The 21,709-nt window shown below is 36.7% G+C and overlaps 1 protein-coding gene across 4 annotated transcripts; it reads right to left on the bottom strand.

The window, feature by feature from the left end:
• Window positions 1–1,074: 1,074 nt before the first annotated feature.
• Window positions 1,075–20,764, bottom strand: LOC128690890 (centrosomal protein of 89 kDa). 4 transcript variants are annotated; one of them, XM_053779650.2, is made up of 14 exons: window positions 20,696–20,728; window positions 19,236–19,302; window positions 18,912–19,032; window positions 18,180–18,312; window positions 17,448–17,694; window positions 17,117–17,257; window positions 16,826–16,925; window positions 13,165–13,303; window positions 12,795–12,975; window positions 11,869–12,036; window positions 7,514–7,618; window positions 6,921–7,047; window positions 6,624–6,781; window positions 1,075–6,257 (listed from the first exon to the last, which is right to left on the bottom strand). In XM_053779650.2, exons 3-14 carry the CDS (start codon window positions 18,936–18,938, stop codon window positions 6,167–6,169), a joined length of 1,617 nt encoding a protein of 538 aa, XP_053635625.2. In that variant the 5' UTR covers window positions 18,939–19,032; window positions 19,236–19,302; window positions 20,696–20,728; the 3' UTR covers window positions 1,075–6,166. The 4 variants fall into 4 exon arrangements, with proteins under 4 accessions (XP_053635625.2, XP_069944487.1, XP_053635624.2 ...); XM_070088386.1 differs by having other exon boundaries at window positions 20,646–20,712; XM_053779649.2 differs by lacking the exon at window positions 19,236–19,302 and having other exon boundaries at window positions 20,646–20,764.
• Between the last annotated feature and the right edge of the window lie 945 nt (window positions 20,765–21,709).

Genomic DNA, 21,709 nt, shown 5'->3' with positions numbered 1-21,709 from the left:
AATAATGCTTCACTTGCCCTCAAGAAAATTGGGTGTGTATTCTACAAACCCCGAGGAAAAAGAACAGTGATGACACTATGTTCATTATGCTTATCATGGTGGAAAAATTTGTGGATGAGATTGTCTTCATTGGTGGGTTTTCTATAAACCTGAAATTTAATAGTGTTTTGTACTTTGAGAAGATTGACATTAAGTAAAGTTATTTATTTACTCATTTTAATCAAGGGGATTTGCTAAACCCATAGGGTCATATAGCACCTGAAGAATGCGAGACATTTAATGTAAGGAAGGGGAGGATAAGTGCAGTTCCTTGGATCAAAAGCAACTCGCCATGATCTCTACTTAAGGGAAGATTCTGGAAGGATAGTGTATTATTCTACTTCACAAGGGTGAATTAGATGGAAGATTCCATTGTGTGTTGAGGTTGATGGAGGGTTCCAAGTTCTATTCTGTGTTGAGGTTGATGGAGGGTTCCAGGTTCTATTCTGTGTTGAGGTTATCATGGAAATATTCTAAGTTGAAGTCCCTATAATAAAGGTTTCCTTTACACCAAATGCTCTTCTACCTTGTAACTTTTATGTTAATTATTTTTAACTCCTGCAAATACTTTGCACTAAACCCTTTAGAAACACCTATGGACTCTGAGATCTAGTTCGTTTGCTTAAAATGTGTATACAATGGGCTTTAATAATATTGAGATGCTTGTACATTAATTTGGAACTGTCATTATCATTATTATCATTGCACTCTTCAGCAATACCTGCCATATGACATTCAGAACCTGGCTTGCAGGAACCAGTAGGTTTGCTATGGTGATTACATTTGGCAGTTGTAGTGTACAGAACAGAGACTGTTTTCCCAGGATAGCAACAATAGCGAACAGGTCTGTAACCAATGGACTTCATCTGTTGTTTCTAAATCAATTGACCTAGCAGATTTTTTCCATATTTTCATAATCAGTGGACTCCGTCCGTTGCTTCTGAATTGATTGATACAGAAGATTTTTTTATATTTCTGAAGTTTATTATACAGAGGTCTGTTATCTCAGTTGTATAATTATAGGAAATAAACAGATTTATCTTCTGTAAATATAATTTTATTGTTTATCTGAGAGACTGAGACAATACATACAATGCACTAAATCAAAGCAGTTGCTTTGATTTAGTGCTAAAATTTCAAAGTCACAGGTAAACTCAAATAGTAAAACATGCCAATCACACAAGTGATGACTCATGGCAGACTAAAATGTCATTATTATTATTATTATTATTATTATTATCATTATTATATTCATTGGGAAGCACAAAACCCACAAGAGTCATGCAGCACCTGGGGTATAGAAAGCAACCAAATTTTATCTAACGAAGCAGAGGGTAGCTCCAGTTTTTCAGATCAAAGAATTTCAAGGGGCTTTTTCCCATCCTCACCTCTTTGAAGCACATGTCATTCAATACATGTGTGCCATGATATGGATCAACTCCATACATCACAGGGGTTTTAACCTTACTGGGTGTGTAGATTTAAGAACCCTTCCAAAAACATAAATTCTGAGGGTTTCCTTATACTACTAATTACTATTACATATATGTAGCACGTAATGAAAGTAGTTTGTTAGATTATGTATTGGTGGATAAAAGGTTGATGGGTAGGCTCCAGGATGTACACGTTTATAGAGGGGCAACTGATATATCGGATCATTATTTAGTTGTAGCTACAGTTAGAGTAAGAGGTAGATGGGAAAAGAGGAAGGTGGCAACAACAAGTAAGAGGGAGGTGAAAGTGTATAAACTAAGGGAGGAGGAAGTTCGGGCGAGATATAAGCGACTATTGGCAGAAAGGTGGGCTAGTGCAAAGATGAGTAGTGGGGGGGTTGAAGAGGGTTGGAATAGTTTTAAAAATGCAGTATTAGAATGTGGGGCAGAAGTTTGTGGTTATAGGAGGGTAGGGGCAGGAGGAAAGAGGAGTGATTGGTGGAATGATGAAGTAAAGGGTGTGATAAAAGAGAAAAAGGTAGCTTACGAGAGGTTTTTACAAAGCAGAAGCGTTATAAGAAGAGCAGAGTATATGGAGAGTAAAAGAAAGGTGAAGAGAGTGGTGAGAGAGTGCAAAAGGAGAGCAGATGAAAGAGTGGGAGAGGCACTGTCAAGAAATTTTAATGAAAATAAGAAAAAATTTTGGAGCGAGTTAAACAAGTTAAGAAAGCCTAGGGAAAGTATGGATTTGTCAGTTAAAAACAGAGTAGGGGAGTTAGTAGATGGGGAGAGGGAAGTATTAGGTAGATGGAGAGAATATTTTGAGGAACTTTTAAACGTTGAGGAAGAAAGGGAGGCGGTAATTTCATGCACTGGCCAGGGAGGTATACCATCTTTTAGGAGTGAAGAAGAACAGAATGTAAGTGTGGTGGAGGTATGTGAGGCATTACGTAGAATGAAAGGGGGTAAAGCAGCTGGAACTGATGGGATCATGACAGAAATGTTAAAAGCAGGGGGGGATATAGTGTTGGAGTGGTTGGTACTTTTGTTTAATAAATGTACGAAAGAGGGGAAGGTACCTAGGGATTGGCGGAGAGCATGTAATATAAAGGGAAAGGGGACAAAAGAGATTGTAAAAATTATAGAGGAATAAGTTTACTGAGTATACCAGGAAAAGTATACGGTAGGGTTATAATTGAAAGAATTAGAGGTAAGACAGAATGTAGGATTGCGGATGAGCAGGGAGGCTTCAGAGTGGGTAGGGGATGTGTAGATCAAGTGTTTACATTGAAGCATATATGTGAACAGTATTTAGATAAAGGTAGGGAAGTTTTTATTGCATTTATGGATTTAGAAAAGGCATATGATAGAGTGGATAGAGGAGCAATGTGGCAGATGTTGCAAGTACATGGAATAAGTGGTAAGTTACTAAATGCTGTAAAGAGCTTTTATAAGGATAGTGACGCTCAGGTTAGGGTGTGTAGAAGAGAGGGAGAATACTTCCCGGTAAAAGTAGGTCTTAGACAGGGATGTGTAATGTCACCATGATTGTTTAATATATTTATAGATGGGGTTGTAAAAGAAGTAAATGCTAGGGTGTTTGGGAGAGGGGTGGGATTAAATTATGGGGAATCAAATTCAAAATGGGAATTGACACAGTTACTTTTTGCTGATGATACTGTGCTTATGGGAGATTCTAAAGAAAAATTGCAAAGGTTAGTGGATGAGTTTGAGAATGTGTGTATAGGTAGAAAGTTGAAAGTGAACATAGAAAAGAGTAAGGTGATGAGGGTATCAAATGATTTAGATAAAGAAAAATTGGATATCAAATTGGGGAGGAGGAGTATGGAAGAAGTAAATGTTTTCAGATACTTGGGAGTTGACGTGTCGGCAGATGGATTTATGAAGGATGAGGTTAATCATAGAATTGATGAGGGAAAAAAGGCGAGTGGTGCATTGAGGTATATGTGGAGTCAAAAAACGTTATCTATGGAGGCAAAGAAGGGAATGTATGAAAGTATAGTAGTACCAACACTCTTATATGGATGTGAAGCTTGGGTGGTAAATGCAGCAGCGAGGAGACGGTTGGAGGCAGTGGAGATGTCCTGTCTAAGGGCAATGTGTGGTGTAAATATTATGCAGAAAATTCGGAGTGTGGAAATTAGGAGAAGGTGTGGAGTTAATAAAAGCATTAGTCAGAGGGCAGAAGAGGGGTTGTTGAGGTGGTTTGGTCATTTAGAGAGAATGGATCAAAGTAGAATGACATGGAAAGCATATAAATCTATAGGGGAAGGAAGGAGGGGTAGGGGTCGTCCTCAAAAGGGTTGGAAAGAGGGGGTAAAGGAGGTTTTGTGGGCTAGGGGCTTGGATTTCCAGCAAGCGTGCATGAGCGTGTTAGATAGGAGTGAATGGAGGCGAATGATACTTGGGACCTGACGATCTGTTGGAGTGTGAGCAGGGTAATATTTAGTGAAGGGATTCAGGGAAACCGGTTATGTTCATATAGTCGGACTTGAGTCCTGGAAATGGGAAGTACAATGCCTGCACTTTAAAGGAGGGGTTTGGGATATTGGCAGTATGGAGGGATATGTTGTGTATCTTTATACGTATATGCTTCTAAGCTGTTGTATTCTGAGTACCTCTGCAAAAGCAGTGATAATGTGTGAGTGTGGTGAAAGTGTTGAATAAAGATGAAAGTATTTTCTTTTTGGGGATTTTCTTTCTTTTTTGGGTCACCATGCCTCGGTGGGAGACTGCCGACTTGTTAAAAAAAAAAAAAAAAAAAATATATGGTAATGACATGCTCGTACTACACGTCCTTTGAATGCACAACATGAAATTTTTGCTAGCATATATTTAACCTGCTCAAATTATTTGTTCCAGTCTGGCATTGCATTACACCTTTCATATACAATACAGTACTACATTAGTAACTACAGTACCACAGTTTCAAAGGACATTTTCATAAAACTGGCACTGGATAGAACACAGAAATGCACTTAATTATACTTGATCACATAGAGACTAGATTTAATTAGTTGGTACGATCCTTTGGTAATATTTAAATATGTGCTCTGTACAATAGTTTTCTCAAAATATAAAAATCTATTAGTAACATTTGATTGGGGCTGCTCTTTCTATCTCTAAAGATACGCTACTGACTATCAAAAATACTCTTATGGTATCTTGACAGTTGGACTAGACTTGCATGTGATAAATGGTTCATTTAAAAATAACAAAAAATTAGAAATATAATGTGGAGTATGGTATAGTAATTTTCAACTATTTTTTGTAAATAGCCTTCGGTTTTCAAACATTCACTGTATGTTTGAAATGGTATGATATGTATGAAGAAAGATTCAGGGTAATTGGTTTAACAAGGGTAAAAAAAATCATGTGACATGTCCACTTAGTCAAAATGGGGCTATTGATCTCAACTTCAAAACACCCTAGTTAACAATTTTAGTTAGAAGACCCTCTTAAATTATTACCGATATTCAGTTATTATCTATTTTAGATAATTTTCTTAAAAATATTAATAATAAAAGGTAAAAGACTTAAAAAATTTACACACACAAAAAAAAAATAGAAAACACATTTATGAGTGAGGGACTGACCACCTCAAAAACTATTTCTCCAAGGTTGATGGACTGGTTACATCATCTTTACTTCACTGCCATGCCTGCTATCCTTGTATTTGACTGAAGAAGCCTACTGAGTAGGTGAAACATTTCAGTCAATGATAAAGATAGCCAACTGTTGCACATGTCTTACTCTTCACCCACTACAGTAATATTTACTGAAACTTTTACTTTCAGGACTTTTCATAATAATCTTTTGTACTCATGTGATTATGCTCTTTTTTCAGAAATTATAAGAGCTCTTTCCTCTTTTATTGTTTCCATTTCTGATATATTTTTTTCTAACATCTCATTGTACTATTTCACACTTTACAAAGAATAAGGCTTCTATAATAAATTTGTATCTACAAAATGCTGACAAATTAGAACCAAACCCAAGAAATTTAAGTGAAGCAGACACTCACCAACAACCTGAGTGGTAAGGCTCCTGATCAGCAGACAGGATTGAGTTTATACCAGTCCTTGCAATGAAAGATCCATTCTGGTTTAGTACTTCATGAAATATAACCACATATGTACCTTAAGTGAAATACACATTATCCCTTTAACTGCAAGAGACCATTCTACACATTTTCATGCTCTCTTCACCTGACATTTGATTATTTAGCAACTACTGCTCTATATCATTTCCACTTACACACTACTCAAAATTCTTTAATTTCTAAGCTCAAAATAATTTTTTTTTAACACTATGGCTGTCTCCCACAACAAACAATCTTATATAAAAAATTTGCAATTATAATTTTCACTGCTTTTTTTTCACAATTAATTTTTACTGCATTTAACTATAAGTACATTATTTAAAATTTAAACCAATTAATAAACCTTTATTGCCCTAACATTTTTATATAAATACTGGATATAATGAGAAACTGTTACATGATTTTTATTATTCATCTTAAATATCTCTACTGAGTGAGGTGACACTCAAACCTTGAAACAAAAACACAAATCACTGCATATTAGCATTGTGTGAACACTGTTTCTCTCTTGCAAGCTGATGCAGCGGAAAAGTATCAAGAGTGCTGCCATATTATCTTTACGTTTCCATTGTCATACTGCGCCTCCCAGAATGTTGTGATGCTTTGGCACGTGTTGCCGAATGTTGTGGCGCTTGGCGTCGCTGTAATCTAATCCCAGAAGCCTGGTAAAGAAGGAAGTCCTTAGTTTAAATGTTATGAAGATTACTAATGGAATTTTCCCAAAATACGTGATTATTTAAGTTTTATCCCGAGTATTCAATGACACTGGCAGAGGTGTTAAAATCCTATCTAGTGATGAAAACTGAAAAAGTTTTTAACCACAAAATGCAAATTTAGTAAAATTCCATACAATAATATCATGTGCCTTTTGTAATATATAGATTAGAGAACATAGATCCAGTACTACACACTGGTTACTCTACCCAGTATACACATAAATGCTGTAGAATCAATCTACATGTATGACATTGTTAATTGTTGCTTATTTGTCCCTGAGTGAGTGGAAGAGAGAAATAACAGCATCTTACTTATAATCAGCAATGAGAGAAGCGATTGTATCATCCTTGGAAGTAACTAAACTGCGCAAGTGTGAGGCTTCTCTGCTTGAACGCTTCCAAGCCGACTTTGCTGCTTTCAAGGCACCTTCACTCTCAGCAATACGCCTACTCCACATCAAACGTTCCTCCTGTATGAAAATGCAAAATTATGTTAGTGATGAAGAATAAGTATGAAAAGAGATTTTGATATAGATGAGAATTCAGTGATGTGATGTTCAGGGTGCTGGAATATAAAAATTTTTTAACACATTAAAAACCAATACACACCTTGAGTTTCTGTGAAAGAACCCCCACAGTTGCACTGCGTAAGGTAACTTCTCGTGACAATTCTTCGGTCTCTTTTCGTTGAGCTGCTAATGAATGTAAAAGCTTTTCTCGATCTTCAATGAGTTCACTAGTGAACAGACAATTATTACCACATTAATATATAGAATTTAAATTAAAATATAAAAGTAGCAGCTCAAAAAATAACATTAACCAAGGCAGTACTTCATGTTTAAAAACCAAAGAGTACAATTCTAGGAGCATTTTACTTACAGGCTAGTAAGCAGAGCACTGAGAAAATTATTAGAATTTATCAGCTGACTGGGCTAGTCTAAACAAATTAAGATCAGTAAGGAAAATTTCAACAAAATATTATCAAAGCACTAAATAAGGAAGCTATAATTTTATGTATAATAAGAACATATAAAATAACTCACCTTAAACTGACTTACAACTGAAGATAAAATACATGTAAAATATACATTCTACGACAAAAAAGAAAAATGCTAGATGGCTGATCCTGTCTATTACTACCGTTTATGAATTTCATTATTTTCTATTTTCTGGAAATGCTAAGCATCATGGCAAAAACAAACCTGCAAACTGTTCTGAGGGACTGGAGACGTGACTGAGCCAGGCGAGCTGCTGCTTGCACTGCTTTCAGAGATCGCTCCCGACGTTGAACTCTGCATTCTGTCTTCCTGGTTGGTACAGAATTTAAATTAGTCATGCATTCATTTAAGATGAAACAAAACAAAATATTACCTGTGAAATTCATCTTGCTTTTAAAACCATTTTTCCATTTGTGCATAATATTTCCCATCAATTCTCCTCATACTTAAAAAATCAGGTACTATCATACTGCATCACACAAAATGTTCAATGGAGAAAGCCTCACTCCTGTCTTTCCCTGTGTGCCCAGTGGAGTCAAATTCAAGAGATAATTAACATTATTATTATTTTAATCATAACCAAGTGCTAAACCCATAAGGGTCAAGATAATTAAAAAAATTTTGCCACATGATATCTATATCTATATGCACTAATTTGCTTTGGATGTCATATGGCCATATTTACTAATTATCTTGTGAAATTGTTGCTCCACTGCTCACATAGGAAAAGGCAATAGTAATAATTCTTCCAATGAGAATTTAGTATGATGAACTGTGTGTTAGCTAGGTGAAAGTGAATGATGTCTAAATATTTTAGAAACTAGAAAAATGTGTGGAAGCTAGCTAGACCTAGCCAGCCTAGACCTAGTGAGTGATCCTTGACCACTGACCCACAGACTGAACAGAGGAAGTGCGTGTATCTGTGTAAGGTACAGTATGGGATGTCAGTAACAAAACAGAGTTCAGTTAAGTAACAGAGATAGACAGAAACCCAGCAGTTAAGGAGCTCTAGCTGAAAGCCTCCTGTGATGAGGGAGAAAGAACAGTGAATTTGTGAGACAGTGCAGTGTGAGACTGCATGGTAAAACAGTGTGATGTCCATTCTGTGCTATGAGGCATGTGCTAGGCATGTACTGTTCACTGTGAAGTGTAGTCATCAATGCACTTTGCTAATTTCACCTCTAAACTGTATGCCTTATTACAAAAATAAAACCAATCTGACTGTATGCCTTATTACAAAAATAAAACCAATCTGTATTAGTATTCCTGTTTGCTTTATCAAACTTATTACAATTCTCTTTAGCAAATGTATGTTTTACAACCTTGTACTGTACCAGAAAATTACCCTAAGTAAATTGTTATTATAGTCTTCATACAGTATACCTTTTCTGTCATAGAACTCTCTGCTGACATGTCCATTCCCGAAGATCAAAACACATTTACTTCCTCCATACGGTTCATCTTGTCTTTCACAGACCCTTCTGCAGATGTGTCTACATTTTAAAATTACAATAAATGCACTCATTTCCTCCATACACTCTCCCTCTAAATTGATATTCAATCATTCATTGCCAAGATTTTTTGTTACTCATCACCTTGTGACAACTCTCACTTCATATCAGATTCATTAGCTTTTAATCTCACACTTCTCCCTAACACCCTAGTAGTAGTCACTTTTTTACAACCCCATCTATAAATATGTACAGTATACGTATTTAAATAACTATGGTGACATCACACATACTTGTCTATGGACTACTTTTGCTCACATATAGTACACTTCTCTCCTACATATGGTATTCTTGCACTATTTTTTTTTATTAACATATCGGCCATTTCCCATCAAGGCTGGGTGACCCGGAAAAGAAGAAACACTTTCACAATCATTCACTCCATCACTGTCTTGCGGAGGCATGCTTACACTACAGTTAAAAAACTGCAATATTAACACCCCTCCTTCAGAGTGTAGGCACTGTACTTCACACCTCCAGGAAGTACAGTGCCTGCTCTCTGAAGGAGGAGTGTTGATTATTATTATGATTATTATTATTTCCAATCTGTTCATAGCACGTATATAATTTTATATAGTCATTATTACTCAATATATAACCAATTATTTTCTTTCATGATGACATGCATTATAATTAGAAGAATAAAAGTTCTCAGCATACACACAAAAAGATTAGTAAAAGATATGCCTAAAATTGTGAAAATGCCTGAAGGATATGAATACCATACCATTCCATGCATGTAGTACTCTGACAGCCCAATACATACATATATATACAACATAATACTGCATATAAAAATGGGCATATATAAAGTCTGAGAGACATTAATAATATTTCATGCCTCACTTAAAAAAAAAAAATTCTTTCTTATTTCAACACACCAGCCGTATCCCACCGAGGCGGGGTGGCCCAAAAGGAAAAATGAAAGTTTCTCCTTTTACATTTAGTAATACATACAGGAGAAGAGGTTACTAGTCCCTTGTTCCTCGCATTTTAGTTGCCTCTTACAACATGCATGGCTTACGGAGGAAGAATTCTGTTCTACTTCCCCATGGAGGTAAGAGGAAATAAACAAGAGCAAGAACTAGAAAGAAAATAGAAGAAAACCCAGATGGGTGTGTATATACGTATATGTTTGTACATGTATGTGTAGTGTGACCTATGTGTAAGTAGAAGTAGCAAGACGTACCTGAAATCTTGCATGTTTATGAGACAGAAAAAAGGACACCAGCAATCCTACCATGTAAAACAATTACAGGTTTCCGTTTTACACTCGCTTGGCAGGACGGTAGTACCTCCCTGGGCGGTTGCTGTCTACCAACCTACTACCTAAGAAAAAAAATAAAATAAAATACAGGAAAATAAAAAAGCTCCATTATAGGTTTCAACCTACAACCTGAAAAATTGAGATCCAATATACTTTTCAATGGGACATGTATGTCACTACTGTATCCAGGCCTTCAATTATATCATCTCTACTTACCTAAGATTTGCCACCCTGCAAAACAGTAGGGAATAATGAAGAATATATAAGTCTTTATAATTGTATTAAAGGGCAAGCAAGCTCAAGAACAGTTGCATGGATTAACTGTATGACTTACCTTAGCATACAGATGTTAGATACGGGTGTAGAAGACTGGAAGAAGAGTTTAGTGTCAGCATTTAGGAAACTAATGAAAGGCATGTGGCACTGCTCAAAAAAGATTTTTCTTAAAACAATTATGTGACAGTGAAGGCCTGATAAAGATGCATTGTGTACAGCAAACTGGAGAATGACAGCTACACTTTTAAGTGTAGTGTGGATACTGGATACTTAAAAATTATGTTACCACTTCAGTACACGTATATAAAAATTTTTGTAAACCAATTCGAGTAGAAGGCAAGCAAGACTGTCTATCCCTCTAAATAGACTTCTGTATCTATAGGGTGTTTATATATCTACCACAGTGGAGAAAACAGATTTGTTATTAGAGTTTGAGTGAGATGTAGTAGACACAATATGTATTTCCCATGTGGGTGAATATCTGTGACTAAGTTGAGACTTTACAGCAAACTAATATAATAATACATGTATTTAATACTACAATCTAATTTTAAACAAAATAATAAAAAGTGCAAGTATTTATAAGATTTTACTTTTTGCCAAACTGTTACTCAAAATAGCCTAAATTAGTTTTTAAAACTAATGAAAAGGCAAATTTTACAATCTACTACACTTTTTTTTTCTCATTGGCAATTTTCACCAAGGCACATGTGACCCAAAGAAGAAAACAATTGTATTGTACTCCCCTACTTCCAATTCTCCCCCTCAATTAGCTGGTTTCCATACATCTCTTCACATATGAGGTGTTGCACAGCAGACAAGAATAAGCGCCAAATTTAAACAGTGGCTAAATAAGCAAGTGTGGAGGTGTTTAGAGCTATGAAGCTCAAGTTACTATACTTATGGGGCTCAGGTCTTAACCCAATGATGCAGAACACAATACTTACACGTTCCCACAGAGATTAGAGAGGAACTGATTGGCGCATTAACCTGGATTTTGGCCATTGTAGTGCTTATTCTTTGTTGGTGCACAATGCCTGGTATATTACAGCACCTCACTCGCACTGCAATAGCATATTAAATTCCACGAACCACTCGCCTATATTTATTTCAATCCAGCATGCTCAGATGTGCCTGCTTCATGCTCAACACTTCTTTCACACACTCCAAACTAAGCATAACTTAGATGTTCCCCACACCGCCACCACCTATCCACACACACTCAGATTCTCCCTACACTGCCTATCCGGCCAATCTTGCTCTATTCTTTTCATAAAGCCAGCCCCACTCAATACTTTTTCCATTCCCTCTGTTATATAACTGGAGTCTTTAAATCCTACTTGATATTCAATTCATTATCTTATGTGATCACACTTCTTTCAACAGGTATGAGATTAATCACAACAAAATTTTCTAAAATGAATACTGAAAAACTGTCATTTATTAAATCATGCAGTAAATAAGAAATACAATTACTGTACATTAAAACATTTATGTAATTTTACCTTAATGACCCTTTGAGCCCTGAAACCTGAACACTGAGGTTGTGGGCTTGAGTGGAAGTATCTGTCAACTTTTCTGCTAAATTTTTCTTCTCATGTTTTGCTGCTTTCATTTTTCCTTTCAGGTTCCCTGATTCTTGATTGTAAACAGCCCGCAATTCCTCAAAAAGCCTGGAGTTGGGTATGCAAACATTAATTTAGTACCAATCTGGTAAGTTTTACAAGGACATTCACCCATGACACAACCTCAAGAATAAGATGAAATATTGCAAAAAAAAAAAAAAAGAAAGAAAAAAAAAAAAGAGATTAGCAGAGGGAGGATCAAGCCTTCATGACTTCCACACACAATGTCTAAGCATAAGTTTAACACTTCATGAAACACAATACAATAAAAATCAAGTCAATGAAGTTCTAGTTATGCCAAGAGAAAAAAAAAAGTTTACATAAGTTTTTAATTCCTCTTGCTAAATATGTACAGTACTAGAATCACTACTGGAATAAGAATAAGGATCATTGAATTAATGAAGCTGCAGAAAGAGAGGAATGGGAATCTCTTTCTTTTTAACGTAATGTTGCATCAGAAGTAGCCAAGCATAGAAGAAACTATATTCTAGATCTAATTAACATTACAGTGATTTTGTATTTTTGCTGTTGTTGTCTTGAAATTTTAGTTTTTTTTTATTTTGTATTAGCCATAGTGTCATCATTTGTTGAAAAGGGCATACAAAAATGTCTAAAGGTAGAGTGAAAAACAAAAGGACCTCAAAGGAAATGAAATATCCTATTTGGATTTATTGAACTGTCTTAGATTAAATCTTTATCAGTTGTCACCTTTGTATGTCTAAAATAAATTCGTTAATGCAACCAGCTAAAATATAAATTTGTAAAAACACCTGCAAATTTAGCTTTAATCAGACAATAAGAAATACCTTTGACACTCGTCAACAGCAAACTGATGCTCCTGCTTTGTGACAGTACCACGTAGTTCTGTCCGAAGAGTTCGACAGTGTTTCTCCAATTCAGCACACTCAACCTTCCATGTATCCAGATCAGATGACATAGTTTGGTTCTTAATCTCGTATTCCTCCAGCTGATGTTGCAGCCTGGTTACTAATTTGGGAGAGCAGTTTGTCACACAAATGCTTCAAAATTTATAACTATGTTATGAAACTTATTGTAAGCATACATTTTTTCAACTCACATTACACAATGTAATGATGAAGCTCTTAACAAATCTCTGTACTAATACCACCTATTCTTCTTACAACTAAAATTCAACAAATGATTAAACTAACGTACCTTCTTGTTGATAGTTTACCATCTCTTGCTGCCTTTGTTGACGAAGAATATGAATCTCTTCAAGCAAAATTTCTCTTTCCTCTAATAACAGCCTGGCATCAGCAGCAACCATTTCTGCCTCCTCAGATCCAAGTGGAACCTGAAGACAATAATACAACTTGGATTATCCTTATTCTGATTTATTTTTACCATCAAGACAAAATCATGCTATTAAATACATAAATATTTTTAAATACATTCAGAGCATTACAATAAATAAATTATAGCATAAAACTGGAAAGTACATGCTTAACAGATCTTCTTTCTTCTTTCAACAAACTGGCCGTATCCCACTGAGGTAGGGTGGCCCAAAAAGAAAACTGAAGTACATATCTCTTTTTAACTTTCATAATATATATAGGAGAAGGGTTTACTAGCCTCTTGCTCCCGGCATTTTAGTTGCCTCTCATGACATGCATGGCTTACGGAGGAAGAATCTGCTCCACTTCCCAATAGAGATAAGAGGAAATAAACAAGGACAAGAACTACAGTGGACCCCCGCATAACGATTACCTCCGAATGTGACCAATTATGTAAGTGTATTTATGTAAGTGCATTTGTACGTGTATGTTTGGGGGTCTGAAATGGACTAATCTACTTCACAATATTTCTTATGGGAACAAATTCGGTCAGTACTGGCACCTGAACATACTTCTGGAGTGAAAAAATATCGTTAACCGGGGGTCCACTGTAGTAAGAAAAATAGATGAAAACCCAGAGGGGTGTGTATACGTATATATACTTGTACAATGCATGTGTAGTGTGACCTAAGTGTAAGTAGAAGTAGCAAGACATACCTGAAACCTTGCATGTTTATGAGACAAAAAAAAAGACACCAACAATCCTACCATCATGTAAAACAATTACAGGCTTCCGTTTTACACTCACTTGGCAGGACGGTAGTACGTACCTCCCTGGGCGGTTGCTGTCTATCAACCTACTACCTTGGGATTAACAAATACCTTATGATATTATAGGCTAAAAGAAGGTTATCAATAATTTTCACTAATTTTATTACGAATAAGGCAGTTGGCAAAACACATGCAGGCAAAACAAATACAGTGGTCCCTCGCTTTTCGTAGTTCTCAGCAATCGTAAATTTCGCCAATCATAGGGGCATTTTTGTAAAAACATGGACTCGCTTTTCATAGGTTGACTCGCGAATAGTAGTTCATCCGGGACGCATACGCACGGTGTGAGCCGGGGCGGCCTCCCTACCCAGCCAGTCTGGCAGTGAGTGAAGGTCCCCTCAAGTGCTCCTACGTAATATTTCATAATATTCCACTCATTTTAGTGCTTGCAATTACTAAATAAGCTACCATGGCTCCAAAGAAAGCTCCTAGTGCCAAGCCTGTGGTAAAGAAGGTGAGAAATATGTACAGTGACAAAGTCTTGGGCCATTTTAGGGAAGTGTTAAAGAGACGCCAGAAACAGAGCTCTCTCCACAGTTACTTTGCGAGACAGGACTAGAGTGACTCTCAAGGTGGTCCTAGTGGCATTAAGAAACAGAGAAGAGAAGCAACCCCAGAGAAGCAATTGGTACCTGAGGTGTTGCTGGAAGAGGATTCCCCTTCCAAACTGTAAACAATCCAATCTCTCTCCTCCTCCAGTCTCCAATACACTAAGAAGAATCTCCAATAAAGGTAAGTGTTATGCTGTTAATGTTTCATTCATCATTTCCCATTGTACGTATTGTTTATGTACTATATGTATATTTCATGTAAAAATTTTTTTTGTTTTAATACTTCTGGGTGTCAGGAACGGATTAATTGTATTTACATTATTTCTTATGGGGAAAATTGATTTGCAAATCGTAAATTTCATTTATAGTAGCTCCTCCAGGAACGGATTAATTACGAAAAACGAGGGACCACTGTACTGTACACAAAAAAAATGTATACCATACATAAAATTAACTAGATTGCTGTGCCAAGGAATGAACATAATTAAGCATAGAGATACCAGAAGAGGTGAGATGAAGACAGTGGAAAGTACAACATGCATGTGTGATAAGCACTGTAGATAAATGTTGTATGTAATAGCTATGTACTAACTGAATGTACAGTGGACCCTTGGTTATCAGGCATTTCGCTTATCGACCAACTTGGTTATCAGCCGTTTTTTCGGCTTCTGGTTATCGGCTATTATTTCGCTTATTGGCCGTATGGGACACATTAACCCACCTACCCGCCAGCCGCTCGCGCGTTTGTGAGTCAGTCTGGCTGTGTCTCTGGGCAAGTGAGGACACTTCTGCTAATTCATCCAAACATCAAGGAAGCTAATGTTGTGAAAGGGAATTCAGGAAGGAGGCAGGCAGTGTAGCAGGCAGGCAGGGAGTGTAGCACGGAGGCAGGACCCCAATGGAAATAAGCCACACTGTCAGACTTTTTTGGGTTATCCTAGGTTCTTTACACATATGCTGTGGAAGGGAGGTAGGGAGTGTAGCAGGGAAACAGGGAGTGTGGAAGGGAGGTAGGGAGTATAGCAGGGAAACAGGGAGTGTAGCAGGAAAACAGAGTGTGTGGAAGGGAGGCAGGAAATGTAGCAGGGAAACAGGGAGTATGGAAGGAAGGCAGGGAGTGTAGCAGGGAAACAGGGAATAAGGAAGGGAGGCAGGGAGTGTAGCAGGGAAACAGGGAGTGTGGAAGGGAGGCAGGGAATGTAGCAGGGAAACAGGGAGTATGGAAGGAAGGGAGGGAGGGAGGGAGGGAGTGTAGCAGGGAAATAGGGAGTGTGGAAGGGAGGCAGGGAATGTAGCAAGGAAACAGGGAGTGTGGAAGGGAGGCAGGAAGTGTAGCAGGGAAATAGGGAGTGTGGAAGGGAGGCAGGGAGTGTAGCAGGCAGGCAGGAAGTGTAGTAGGGAGGCAGGGTGTAGCATGGAGGGAGGGAGTGTAGCAGGGAGGGAGGGAGTGTAGCAGGCAAGCAGGGAGTGTAGTAGGGAGGCAGGGTGTAGCAGGGAGTGTAGGAGGAAGGCAGGGAGTGTAGCATGTAGGGAGGGAGTGTAGTGGGCAGGCAGGAAGTGTAGTAGGGAGGCAGGGTGTAGCAGGTAGTGTAGGAGGATGGCAGAGAGTGTAGTATGGAGGGAGGGTGTAGCAGGGAGTGTAGGAGGAATGCAGGGAATGTAGCAGGCATGCAGGGAGTGTAACAGGCAGGGAGGGAAGTAACCCCAGAGAGGGCTTTGATACCTGAAGTCCTTATGGAGGGGGATTCCCCTTCTAAACAATAATCAGTCCTCCCTCTCTCCTCCTCCCTGCCTTCCATAAGCCAACAAGAGTCTTCAATAAAGGTATGTAAGAGTGATTTAAATGTTCATTTATTTATTTTATTTAGTTCTCATTGTTTTGTGTACGTAAAACTATAATTAATCTTTAAAAAATTTATTTTTTGTTAATGTTTTTGGGTGTCTGGAATGAATTAATTGTATTTACATTAATTCTTACAGGAAATATTATTTCGGTTTTAGGCCATTTCGGTTTTAGGCCGAATTTCCGGAACGGATAACGGCTGATAACCAAGGGTCCACTGTATATGAAACAAACTGGACTGAAGACAGATGACACAAGGCCAGACAGAAATGTAAACAGCCAGCAAGATAGACACACTGTACTGAACAGAAACCTACTTCTGACTGCAGCTTCTCTAAACGAGAGTGAAGTTTTTCATTCTCTGTGACAACATCATTAACACGCAACACCATTTTCTCCAGCTTCTCAGTTGTGGACCTTAAATTTAAATCACATTACTAATACCCTGTACCTCTTTGATATCAAAAACTATTGTAATAAACCAACAAATTACTGCTATACTGTGAATCACTAACATATACCTAGTAGTCACAAGACATTTAGATAAGCACTTCAAAATGAAAGTACGGTACAGTATACACTTATAGCTGAGCATAAGCTTCACTTACTTAACTGTGGAATCCCGTTCAAGCAGAAGTTCATCATAGGCAGTAAGGAGAGCTTTCAGCTTGTAGATACTTGAACGACTTATATCTTTGGTGATACGCCTCGTTTCTTCTTCTCGTAGTGGTCCATATTTTATGTGATATCTGGAAGAAAATAAAACTATTCAAGTCAAAGTATACCAGTTTTCATTGCATTACATCACAAGCTGCAATATTTCAGAAAATATATCCAGTATACTGTACTTCATCAAAGGCAGAAGGTCAGTTTGAAATGAATATTCAGCAGCTTCACATAACCTAGACAATATGAAGTAATAACGTAATAACGTAATACCGATTTAGTTGCTCATTGAGCCTTTTCAAAATGTCTTTTAAAGCATCAGTATCATCCTTCCAGTTCTTAAGCTCCTGATTCAGCTTGCCAATGTTCTTAGTACTTTCATTTTTTTGCTCTTGAAAAGCTTTTTCTAAATCACCTTTCTCTGTTGCATGTGCAAGAAGCTGATTATTAAGATTCTTCACTTCCCTCTTCAGAGCATCTACAGTCATTTCTTCCATATTGCCTTGAATTTTACTAACATCTGTAATATAAAAGTCAATAATAACCTTTAACAATAATAACCTTTAACAGCTTAAAGATAATAATAACCATAGTATATAATCCAATTACATATGCAATGTCAAATGGAATACTGTAAGTTATATTACATTTGTAAAGAAAACAGGAATGGCAAAAATACAAAGCATTTAGTATAGAATACTGAATATTGACATGTGCAGGAATTTCAATCTTAAGACAGGGAAAAAGCCTATATATGTATTTCAATACATACACAGACTAAACAACATCCTATCTTCAATCATATACAAAGAGTATGATATAGTGTATATATATATATATGCAATAAGATCACTGGAAACAATGTATGTATGAATATATACATACATACACATTTGAAGTGTAAATTTTAAATTTGTATTCTCATAGTTCCCACCAACCTCAAAAAATATCAATAATTAATTAGGGTGCAGAGTAGGTATTAAATAAAAATTCTGAATACCTAACCTTCTATCTCATGCATCTGATGAGACTCTGCTGCCAGACACTGTGAGAGTTTATTGTATTCCTGACATAACTGTTCCAGGCGTGCAATCATGTCTGCCCTCTTATTGGGCATTGAGACCCCGGAAGCATTTGCCTAGGGAGTTTGGTATTAAAAATTAAATTGTTATCTTATACAACAATTTTTTTTATTTCAACATACATGTACTGGCAGTCTCCCACCGAGGTAAGGTGACCCCCCCCCTGCAAAAAATAAATAAAACACTTTTGTCATCATTCACACTATCACTGTCTTTCCAGGGGCACACAGATAAAACAGTTTGGATGTCACTCTAAACAGAAAATATCAATAATTTGTGTAAATAAAAAGGGATCATCTTAAGAACTTTTAATATCTATGTCACTGCACTTCAAAATAATATTTTATCTTTTGAAGGATAACCTGCCACCATTTAATATAATGTAAATAAATCATGAAGTGAATGCGAGACAAGCATCATATTAAAAAATAATGTGATTAGAATCTATTTACAGTAGTACAATTCTGTCAATATCCATCTGTAGTTATTTGCAACTTGATAAATATGCACAGTAGTGCTCAATATGCTCTGAGCCAAGATTGCTCTCTTGTTTGCCTTTTTTTTTTTTTAAATTGTGCATTGGCTTGAAAATTACAGTTATAGCACTTGATCTAACACTCATATTAACATTCATGCAACAGGTTTCAAGACTTACAGAAAATGTGACTTTTCCCTCCATCATCCAGGTGATGTGCTGCTATATGGGGTTTAGTACTAACTCCAAACACCATGCTTTAGGGGAAGACAAACTCTCCCCTCCATAAGCACCTGATACTCTGTCAAAACACAGAGTTAAACTACTATTACATTTATTGGAGTAACATTTTTTCCCCAATTGAAAGCCTTAATTGTAAAATATATATTTATTATTTTATTATCACACTGGCCGATTCCCACCAAGGCAGGGTGGCCCGAAAAAGAAAAATTATTGATATATTTAGCAATAATACAGGGATAAATATTAAGAGGTTATTCTTACATGGCTATACAGTCAGGTCTTCATGTAGCTACTGGCAATATTGTTTTCAGCTTATAAACAAGTAGAGCTAGAATTTAGAAAAAAATTCATAATGAAAAGAAAACCCCCTCCTTTTCTTTCTAGGTATATATATCAGAAATAAAATATAATTACTGAACAGCTTTTTATATTTCTTGCATATAGTAAACCATACATGGTTCTGAAAATATAACAATAAAAATAATGATAACTTATACAATTCATTCCTTTTTAAGCAACTACATACTTATACATTAATTTAGCCCAAAATTTTACCGTTTTTAAACTTCGCACACACCGAAGGTCTCGTTTAGCTTATGCTACAGAGGGAACATAAAGAATAAAAAGGCACAGTACCATGACTGGAACAGTATACAAATAACCCGCACACAGATCCAAGTCAGACAGAAATGTTGTCCTAAGTTTCTTTCTCTCCTACGGGAGGGTTATTTGTGTAGAGAGAACATGTCTTTCAAAGAAAAAAAATTTGCTTAAAATGTGATAACTTGTAGTACTTAATCTAAGCTTCAAAAACTAAAACTGTTCCCTCAACATTGTTACTTTCATCGGGCCTTTCACTGGCATCAAGGCATTCCTTTGAAGGGCACACCTCATATAGATATTCAGACTTGTAACAAATTTAGAGAAGGTTTTATTTAGGTTTCTGCATACATAACATACAATTGTTTTTACAATGGTTTTACCATAGGTTTCATTTATCATTCAATTTTAATTTTTATACTTACAAATACACTTTAAAATATATAACCTCTAACCATGGACATTCATAGTGCTGAAGGTGTTAAAATATTATCTTCATGGGGGGTTTAGGACACTAGCAGCTTGTGAGGTACCATACCGTATTACCCAGTGTTCGGGGAACAGTGCCCAAAGCTGAAAAGGAGAGGAAAAGGGTACAGGAGTTCCCTTTGAAAACAGAAGTGAAAACAAGAAGTTCTTAAAAAGGTCAGGTGGACAGGAGGACATCCATGGGGCAGAAAATGATGCTCATAAATACTGCCCTGGCATTTGATGTGCCCACTAATGAATGTTGGCCCAGCCTTAGATGTGCCCACTAATGAATGTTGCCTCAGTCTTTGACGTGTTCAATGATGAATGTTGCCCTGGTTTGTGATGTGCCCAACACTGAATATTACCCCAGCTTTTGATGTACCCCTCCTCCACTCCAGGAAAGTTCCTTGATGCTGTTGAGGGGCTCTTGATCTAGGGAATTGGAACTGTGTTCTGGTTCCCTGCACTGAGCCTGAATATCTTCCATCCCCCCCCACCATGTGCGCTGTATAATCCTACGGGTTTAGCGCTCCCCATGATTACAATAATAATAATAATCTGATATGCCAGGTGGACAGAAGAACACGAGGACAAGCGTACCAAGAAGAAAGGGGTAAATGTATCACAGAAGCTCAGAGAGCGAGACGTACACTGGTCAAAACAGACATCTCGTCATCCAGAATGTAAACAAACAGACGATGACAGGTGGCATCGTTCGCCAGCACCAAGTTGCTAAATCCGGATTCATAACCTCGTTCGTATTTACTAACTTTTAGTACCGTGTAGTCTATCCATTATGTTAATTAAATAATAAATATTCAGCCATAGACACAAACAAAGCAAGCCTTGATAAATTAGACACATGTGCAACATTTGGGTATCTTTAATGAGGAGACGTTTCGCCACACAGTGGCTTCATCAGTCTATACAAAGGAGAATGGTGAAGAACAGGAGGTGTTTGAGGTAATCAGTCCCTCAGTCTTGAGTCTATGTGATCAGTCCATCAATCTTCTTTTTAAGATTGATGGACTGATCATATAGACTCAAGGCTGAGGGACTGCTTACCTCAAACACCTCCTGTTCTTCACCATTCTCCTTTGTATGGACTGATGAAGCCACTGAGTGGCGAAACGTTTCCTCATTAAAGATACCCAAATGTTGCACATGTGTCTAATTTATCAACTTGTCGGTTCTTTGACCCATTCATCTACTTAAAGCAAGCCTTCAGAAACAACTTACGCTTGCCCATTTCCAATTATAAATTATCGCTAAACTCAAGCTCAATGACAAAGTAAATATTTACGTAATTTACTATATAAAGTCATTGTATAATTTTAAATTATGTAAGAGGCCTAAATAAAAACTTAGAATTTGAAAGGGAAACGGAAATATATTTTGCAAATGAACTATAAAATCTAATTGTAGATTTTTATGTACTAAACAATTGATCTAATATAATTATTAAAATTATATTCAACGAGATATTAAAAAATCTTTGTTTTTAATATTTCGAAATAAAATAAGCTCGTTCTGCAATCCTCTAGCATTATGGCATTTCTCAATATATCCGATATTTGTTTGTTCGGTGTTAAAACTTCTTTAATCATATTTACAGAATTACTGTCAACAAATACTTATGATTAGAACGTTAAATTTGTAAAGAA

Source organism: Cherax quadricarinatus, chromosome 24, assembly GCF_038502225.1.
Source record: "Cherax quadricarinatus isolate ZL_2023a chromosome 24, ASM3850222v1, whole genome shotgun sequence".
NCBI classification, from domain to species: domain Eukaryota; kingdom Metazoa; phylum Arthropoda; class Malacostraca; order Decapoda; family Parastacidae; genus Cherax; species Cherax quadricarinatus.
Note: the sequence above shows the minus strand (reverse complement) of the source record. Positions and strands in the feature narration are given on the sequence as shown.

Coding starts and splice junctions, on each gene's coding strand:
- LOC128690890 (XM_053779649.2), bottom strand. CDS start 18,938: ATGATGGAGGGAAAAGTCACATTTTCT. Junction 12,976..13,164: donor GGTAAACTATCAACAAGAAG/GTACGTTAGTTT, acceptor CTCCCAAATTAG/TAACCAGGCTGCAACATCAG. Junction 6,258..6,623: donor TCTCTCATTGCTGATTATAA/GTAAGATGCTGT, acceptor CTTCTTTACCAG/GCTTCTGGGATTAGATTACA.